At 27.5% G+C, this 9831-nt stretch overlaps 1 protein-coding gene across 1 annotated transcript; it reads right to left on the bottom strand.

Annotated features, from left to right (window-relative positions):
- Positions 1–4077: 4077 nt before the first annotated feature.
- LOC126904165 (uncharacterized) lies at positions 4078–4938 on the bottom strand. The gene has a single exon (XM_050682922.1). It carries the CDS (start codon positions 4936–4938, stop codon positions 4078–4080), a length of 861 nt encoding a protein of 286 aa, XP_050538879.1.
- Positions 4939–9831: the final 4893 nt, after the last annotated feature.

Consider the following 9831-nt stretch of genomic DNA (forward strand, 5'->3'; position numbering starts at 1 on the left):
TCAATCCGTTTTGTTTCTACGTGCAAACTACAAAAATAACAATGGCTGTTTCATCCGCCCAAGAACAATACTCTTTGGAGATGCAGCTGATTTTACTCGCAACCAATGTCAAGTACTTTGAGATGTACCGCGAATTTCAGTGGCTCTTTCCTCGGCGTTATTTCAAGAAAAATGACGATTTTGACAAAATGTCTTTTGCTGCTGATTTCCGTGAGATTGTCAATTTTACGGAGTGGAAAATGTACAGCGATCAAGTGTCGTATCAGCAACTACCGGCAAACGACATTTTTCAGCACGTTGTCGATTTGTCTGTTAAATCTGAAAGTGCGCTGCGTTTGTTATGTCCAGAAGATGAAAAGCGTTTCATGAAAATGGTTATATCAAACGACGCCGACTTATCTTTGGAGACGTTTGACGGGTATCAGTACTACTCAATATTCTCCATAGGCACTAGGTATCCGTTACAGTTCACCGAAGACGATAAACGTTTCGTCTTAAGAGGATGTCGTATGAGCGATGTCACTTCCTACCTGCTTGGTCAACGAAAGTATGACATAAACGCGACGCCGCAGTTGTCGAACGCCCTCAAGACATCCCCAGCTGCCAAGTGTTGCGGTAACAACAGTCTGGGCGATGAACTCAAAGCAGTACTCGTGTTCCGTGTCCCGAATAGATCTTATTGCCATAAACCGTTGGCAAAAAACGCGAGGCCTTGTTTTTTGTTGATATTATCCAAGACAACTCGAAAGGCGATCGCCAAGTGCAAGCCGGTAATGCGAGTAAAACCAACTCCTAGAGCTACAAATCCGCCGATTGTACGGCCTAGACAACCTGAACGTTTTAATCGTCGTGCCAGTAGAAGGGCTAGGCCTGCCAATTCATATATTTCTGTACCAAGTTAACCATTCCAAGTGTTACAAGTGAGATGACATCGTGGATACTAGGCAACTCAACATTTATAAATATTATGTATATTTTCTGTTGATAAATATCTCGATTTATGTTATCTGTGCAAGTACAGATTTTTTAATTGTTTATTACATTTTCATTTACTTTTTTGTATTTGTTATTTATTTTATTAAATCTGTATATTTGTTGAAAACATATTGTTGCCAAGTACATTGTTAAATATATATTTTTTATATTATATGTAAATATAACAATGTTATCAATTTTGATATATTTTTTTACAATAAACGTTTTTGATTATTAATCGGTTATTTTTTTTTATTACCTATATAATATACAAATAAATAACTACATAAAGGATTATAATGGAGCGATTTAAGTAAACTATTATTAATATAATAGTTATTACATTAAATAAAATTTTCTATCTTTAATAGAAAAAACATCAGTTGAGAATTAATGTTTCTTTTTATCTATATTTTTTAAGTTAATAAAAATCACAAAATTATTTGCGTGTTATTTATAGGATGATGAATTTGTGACTGTTAAAGTTTAAATTAGTCGTACTTCAGTAATTATTGAAGCCATCAATTCATGGCTGTATTAATATGATCTCGGTAAATTGTAGACCTTTTAAATCAATACAAGATTCTGGCTTTAGAAAAGTTGCTGATCTTCTTTTTACAGGAATTAGTTTTAAAGCAAAGTAATACGCGAATACTTAATGCACGTACTATTTATATTAAGCAACTTATCTCAAACGAGATAAAGGACAATTTTTTTTGTTAAAAAAAAGATTCGGCTACTCGCCATGACCGAAATATACTTGGTATTAATGTACAGTACTAAAAAAATTCAATTATTTTAATACGCACTTTAGCCATTATTGAAATTAATAGTAGTAAGTCTGTCAACTTGAAAAATATAGTTATTAATGTATTGGACAATTAAAATCTTAAGGCTGGAAAAATATTTTTTATTCAATCGATAACGTTTTTGATTGACAATGAAATTGTGGAAGATTATGACGATGTTTTTTTTTAGGAGAAGGAGGAAGAAGAAAACAAAAGTGAAATTAGTGTTGAAAATTATGAAAATAATGATTTATTAAATTTAATAAATGATGATTTAAATATAATTGACTACATCAATGAAGGTGCGAATATATTATCAGGTATCCGTTGTACAACTCACATACTCCAATTATCGATTTTAGATGTCCTTAAAAATAATTAAATTTCAAAATAGAGGAACAAAATATATAACAGGATAAATTAAATGATCTTATTAATTTAAAAAAATTATGTATGCGTCAAAATGTTTTTTAGTTTCAAAATAAATTTTATGAGCAAACTGAGGGCACAGTATTGGGAAATCTGCTATTACCAATTTTAGCAGAACTTTTCATGAATTTGTTGGAACCAACCTGTCGGTGTCAGTATGTGTTTAGCGTTGACAATGATAACATTATTTTCTAAATACGTAACCACGATTTTTTATTCATTTTTTTTTTTGTGGCTTTTTGAGTTAAATATTTTGTAATTCTAATTAATATTTTTAAAATCGTTTTAATTTTAAATAATATTAGCCACAAATGATCAATTTTTATTATACCTTAAAATATTTAAGTTATTATTATAATTAATGTGAACTTTATTTAATTGTTAGTATTTGTTGAGTAAAATTTTTAATTTAAGATAAAAAAAATTTTCTACCTATTAGTACGTAGGAGTATTATAGAGCGTAATTAATTACTTCTGAAATATCTAGGGACAATTAATTGAAGCTCTATTAATCTTATATTTAATTTTTTGGATAGTGGCCGTTAAGATAGTAATGTAATCCGGTGAAGGTATTTGCTGCTTTGGACTCAAAAGTCCAAGCACACATTCCAAATTTTTTAACATAACTTTAACTTATTAAATCGTGTATTGTCAATAAGCCCTACCTTGCTATTATCACAAGAATTTTCCATGCTATATTCTGCAAGGCTATAATTTAGCAATAATTATACCAAAAGCAATTGATTCTATATTCAATGTATACAATACATATTCCGATAACATATATTTTGTTAAAAGTCCTACTAACTATGCAACTATTTGTTAATAACACTTAATGTATGACTTTTTGAATTATGAATAATATAATAAAGATTATGATACAAAACAATTAAGCTTAGTTTAGTTTAATATTTGTATGGTACAGAACGCCTTTAGAAGGATCTAGTTGACCAGTTGTTACAAAGATCATTGAGAAAATTTACAAGAAAATTTACATAAATAAAATATTACGGTTTAAATTGTGGTAAATTTAAATTGACGTAAGCAAATAGGTATATGGTATATTAAATATTCTACATTGGATATTTTTTACTAATGAATATTATAATATTTAGAAATTTAATCTACCAAAAACTTTTCTTTGAACATTTACGCTCTAAGAATTTATAGTAAGATTAGATTTTGCTGAATAAAGATTACCTAAAATTTAAGAGTGAACTTAATTGAAATATCTAACTTATTAGCGTGAATTAAAAGTAAATAAAAAAATAAATATCTTTAAGTTTTAGCGACCATTATTTGTTTTCTCATATTTAAAAGTAATATTCTTATCCGGTTTTGTGATATTAATTTTTAAGCTTTATAAAAGGTAAGGAATGTTTAGTAAAGCTATAATGATTAATATAATGCACAAATATAAAATATTTAAAAAAAATTAAGTTAACTCAAAAAATAATAGTACAAAACTGATTATCTAGTTAATTTGACTAGTCAAAATTTTATAATTCTATCAAAAGTAGTTTTTGAATAAGACGAAACTCTTATTCACACAAATAAAAATTGTATTTAGTTCGTCACTAGTTTGTCACAAACACATGTATTTTCTTTATTTGTTGGTGTTACTTTAATCATGGTTTATACCTCTTATTTGTGACCGTTGACTAAAACACATAAAAAATATAAATAAGAATAAATATAAAGGATTTTAAAAGAAACTCACGTCAAATAAAACAAAGTAAAAAAATCATTTATATTTACAATATTATTTGATTACACTTAAACAATCACATCGATAACATGATTAAGTATATACATATATTTCAAGTAGTAAAAAAAAATAAGATACAAGATATTTGGTATGGACTAGTGAGAAAATAGTTTTGATTTAATAACTACTATGTTCTTCTTGTTCGTATTTTGATTGCGAATCTTCTTCGTGTTCATCATGATGATCATGGTGTTCTTCATATGGTACTGGAACTGGAACTTTCACGGGAACTTTTACTGGATAAGGCACAGGCTTTTCTACTGGATATGGTACCGGCTTTTCTACTGGATAGGGCACGTGTTTCTCCACAGTGACTGGATATGGACGGTCGACTGGAACTTTGACTGGATAAGGTACAGGTTTTTCTACTGGATAAGGCACGTGCTTTTCTACGGGCACGTGAACGGTATAGGGTTTGTCTACTGGAACTTTGACTGGATATGGGACGTGTTTTTTGACCTCGTACGGGACACGTTTTTCGACATAGACGGTATAGGGTTGCGGTACGTGGACGGGATAGGGTTTGTCGACGGGCACTTTGACTGGATACGGCACGTGTTTATAAACGGTGTACGGTTGAGGCACCTTAACTTTGACTTCATAAGGAACGGGCTTTTCTACGTGGACTGGATATGGTTTGGGAACATGTACGGGATATGGTTTATCTACAGGCACTGGAACTTTGACTGGATACGGTACATGTTTTTCTACTTCTACAGGATAAGGCTGTGCGATTTCTTTGATTATTGTCTTGGATAAAACCTTACCGTGGCCATGGTGCCCAAAATCTTCTGCGCCGACCTCGTGCTCGTAACCAAACTGCGAGTCCGAACCATATCCCAAGTCAAATATTCCTCTTTTGTTTTGCTTCTTGTCTTCAGCGGTCGTAGTGTCTTTGCTATTTTTCTGCTCTTGTTCCACACCAAATGCGTGGGCGCATAAACCGAAAGCGCACAAATAGTAAAAAATTGCCCTCATTGTAGTACAATTGAAAGTCATCGACTGATAACTAATGGACGTAGATGTTCCCTTTTGTACCTAGTAGCTGCTGTCAAAGAAAGGAAGTAAAATCTTTATCCCTCCTCTTTGTGTGAATTAAACTACTTTCGCTGCACTGGGTCAGTAATCAGTACAATTTGTAAAGAGTATTATGGCATTATGACAAACACACTGGATATATAGACCAGTTATGCAGTCAACGCGCAAGATGATTTTCTTTACATTTGTATCAAAATACACGATGCGAGCATTACACATGGATACGTAATACATTCATCTTCTTTAACCTATTTTCTCGTGTAATATGACTTAATGTAATTACTATGTATTCCTGTTAAAACTCGGTTAATTTCAAATGAAAAAGTTTTGCCGCATGAAAATATCATTTTTTCGTTAACAAGCTTGTTATTAGCAAGGCACTCACTAGCCGTCCCAACTCGTTTGTATAATAATTAAGTCATATCATTTAATTGATTCATATTTAGATATTACTAAAACAGCATTGTTATAGTTACGAATCTTAAAGATATAATTTAATTTATTCAGTTGACATGGTTGGAGTGATGTTGATTTTCTCGCGGAAGTAGCGTTGTTTGGCTGTAAAAATAAGATGCACCTATTTCATAATATCAGTTAGTATATTATTTGTTTTTTTACAGATCGATATTCAAATGAAGTATATTTGATAAAACTTGTTTTGTTTTTCTTCAAAAGAGTAGAATTCTCGGGAACGTTTCTCATTTTGTATTGATCATTTTTACATAATGATTAAATTACTCTTGCATAGAACTTTACTATTAATGAGCGTCATAAAAAATAAATTTATTCATTTGCTTGGTAGTACATACAATTTTATTGTCTTTTACTTTTTGTAGCAACTGGTTAGGTTTTATATAATTTGATCGCTATAACATTGCATAAAACATTTAATGAAACTATAAACAGAAATGCATTAATATGTAAAATTTGTTACAATTTAATTTTTTTAATTATCTCAAGTCCAAGAGTAGATTTGTAGTAAGAATTTATCTAAATCTAGTAACCAGTCTTTCTATGGTCTCATTTGTCATATGTTATTTTCGTGTATTACAAGTTGCGACATTACTAGATGTCTTTACGGCAACGCATAATAAATTAATTAGAGTGGTCGTCTGCGTTCATTGCTCGCGACGACAGTAAAGACGTAACGAGTGAAGGACCTCTGGTATGCATCGAATAAATAATTTGACGTTTATTTACATCACTTAAAAAACTACCGAAGACACTTTTCTAATACAGTGAAAATTAGTTCAAACCCTCTTTTAAATTTTTCTAGCGAACGAATATTTAATAGTTGGCTACTAATTTATTTTGAGTTATAACGAGAAATTTTTATAATTGCAGTGAAATAATATTTAAAAACTTTGTAGCACGTTTTGTAATCAAATTAGAAATATGGTATCTAAAAACTTTTGTATACTAAGTATTTATATTTTCATTTTTGATCTACACAATAGTATAATTTTATTAAAATAACAAATGTTATATCTTGTGATTCACATATAATCAGTATTTAATTGTATTTGTAAACATTTATTCGCATTATCTGATTAATTTACCAATGAAAATATTTACATATCTTTCATCTTTTAAATTTATGGATTATTAAAAATTTATTGAAATTATAAACTAGCGCTTAAATATTTTACTCTTAAAAAAAGTCTACACGTTTTCAATTTTACTATATGAAATAGTTAAAATTAAAAGAAAATTAATAATTACAGATTGACAAAATTAATTTATATTATACTAAAAGTTTAATTTTGATTTATCATAATTCTTTAAAAATTAATAAGTAAAACATCTAAATGAACTAAAAGTTTTCGTTTTTTTAATAAATAAAATTATTATATAAAAATTATCTATTGCTAAGATGTGGTGTTATAATAACGTATCAAAAAATAATATTGTATCCGAAAATATTTTATGTAACAATAAAAAAGTAAATTTCTCTTATTTCATCTTGTATATCACCTTCAGCTAATACACACAAACGATAATCTTTACATTACTTTGACACGTGAAACTTGATTTAATTAAGTTTAGTTTCCTTGACGTAAATAATAAATTATCAAATATTTGGAAACCAAGAAAATATTTTAAGGTAAAATTTATGTTTAAAGTAATAGAGTAATGTATTTTTTAATTCATAAAAATTTTACTATAATAGTAATAAAATAATATTGAACATAAAACGTCATAACTGGGTCAGATTTCCCTAAAAATTATAATTCCCATTTAAGGTCTTATAATTGTAAGTTTAGCAACGGGATAAATTAAATATGTTTCTTTTCGTAATGAGTACATTTAATTACAAGATTTACAAATTCTCATTATATTTCATTATTATTTTAAAGAACTAATTAAATCTTAATAATTACTTTGGTGGTTAATTAATGAGCAACTTGAAATAAATATTTAATAATTATTTTAGTCTTTAATATTGGTAGTTACCATGGCATATTAAATTAAAATATTAATTTAATCCATTTATATAATAGAGCAAAAAAAAAAAATCGTAAATTTTTATGAGTAGCTTGATGACATTTGAGAGTATATACAATAATACAATTATTTCAAAGATAAGGTTTTCGCTTTTAAAAAATAAAGTGGTGCTTGAATGTTTTTAGTGCAATTACATGACTTTATTATTTTTGTCATTAATTATTATTATTATTATTATTTTTGAAAATGGTATTCTTGACATTTTTATGGTTATTTACGAGTATCTTATCGAATTAATTTGACGGGAAATGCTTCGGAACACATTCAACGGGTCATTGCTAAACTGTTAAGTTGATTTACGGAGTATAATAATATGATTCACTTGTGTTAGAACAAACGGTAGTCACTACATGGCGTTTTTGAACAGTTTTAAGACATTTATAACTATAATTAACTCAGTAGGTGGACGAGTATATTACTCTTTGTCACAATATAATGGGTAATTCTTTCCAAAGCTATGAAATGATGCTGTGAAATTATCTACTAAATTATTTTCTATGTAACTTCCGTCTACACCGAGTTGTATTTCACGAATTTAGCTAAATATTCAATTTATTAAATAGTCAGTTGGTTACAAAGGTATTATATAGAGAATTACTCATTCTTAATAAAAATTCTAAAATAAATGAATAAAAAATATATTTTACTTATAGTTCATTGTATCAGATAATTAAAAGAATAATTTTAGAGTTATTTTACAAATTAACACCAAGACTTGAGCTTATTAAATTTAATATTTTTAATATTCATTGACGTAATATTCACAGGGTTTATGTCGTGAATTATTTACATAGGTAGGAAGCTGTCTTGTGTGGTATTAATCTCGTGCTACTTTCATATTAAGATATTAAAGTATATTTAACTAAGAGCGTAATCGACAAAACGAGTTATTGATAGATCAAGTTTTTTATTAATCAATAAATCTCCAAATCAGCTACTAAAAACTTTTCGAGTATACGGAGTGATTTATTTATTGTTTACCGCTCAGTTTCTCTTGAAATATTGAGAATTTTTTACTTGGTTTTTATAAATATTTTCTATTTCTTTATTTATATATGATCAAATATTTTTAAGCTCATACCTCTTCCCTTATAAGGATAACAACATTTTTTTTTGGATGACAACATACATAATACTTATTTAAGCAATAGAAAAATATTCAATTTAGTAAATGACTGGTACATAACAACATTTGTACCAATTACTTCGAAGTTTTTAATACTTTAAAACATAGACTAAATATGAGGCGCAGGTTGTTTTATTTTAATTATTATGAACTTCTCTGCTGCGCTACTCCTCTTGCTCAGGTACATAAACATTTATAAGTTCAAAAATACTTGTTCAAAGTTGTAAAACAGTCATTTGTTTAATTAGAATATTTTTTATTATATAAGATAGTTAAATATGTATGTCATTATTTGAAAATAATGTTGTTATCATTATAAGGGATAAGGAATGAATTTAAAAAATACTTTATAAAATCGAGATATAAATTATATTAAATAACGCCGATAAAAAAATAAATATATTTTCTATTGATTTGACAAAATACTCGTTGAATTAATAAACTTATTTTTTTTTTATGATAATTTTCATTTATTAATAACACACAAACAATTCGCTTAATTTATTTATAAATTATACAATTTTTGAAATTCTAGATTAAAAACTTTTGTGTTTATTTTATTCTATTTTTATATCTACAATAGAGTTTTTATTGTTTACATTTTTATTTACACACTCGCATAAAATAAAACTCTCAGATAAACCAAAAGTTTTTTTTTAAATACCAATATTTCTAAGATAAAAATTTGCTTTGCTTAATGAAAAACACATTTATAGTTCTTATGAGACACCTTGTGTTGTAGTTATATGTAATATTATGAATAATATTAATTATTTTAATATATAAAATAATAAAAACAAATAAGTCAATTTTATTTTTAATTTTTTACTTATATTTTTACAACAAATGAGTATATAAAAACTTTATTGAGGTGTTTCATTTAACACACTTAATTGGGCATAGTTAGCGGTTTTGCAATTAAATAAAAAAATTATTTAATTGAAAACGTACACATTGAGCAATAAAAAAAAAAAAAAACACAGAATCAACTTAACCTAATACGTAAAAAAATAATAATTTTAAGAGCGCGTGAACAAGTTAATACAATGCAATAAGTCAGATTTTTTTGATTTACAATTAAATGGATAACATTTGAGATCTTAAAATTGATTTAATTTTTGAATGAATAGTATACAATGATAATGTTTTCGACAATAACGTAATTAATTAAAATTATTTTACAATTTATGCTAGATTTTGTA

Source organism: Daktulosphaira vitifoliae, unplaced genomic scaffold (genome assembly GCF_025091365.1).
Source record: "Daktulosphaira vitifoliae isolate Bord-2020 unplaced genomic scaffold, ASM2509136v1 Scaffold_4, whole genome shotgun sequence".
Taxonomy (NCBI): Eukaryota; Metazoa; Arthropoda; class Insecta; order Hemiptera; family Phylloxeridae; genus Daktulosphaira; species Daktulosphaira vitifoliae.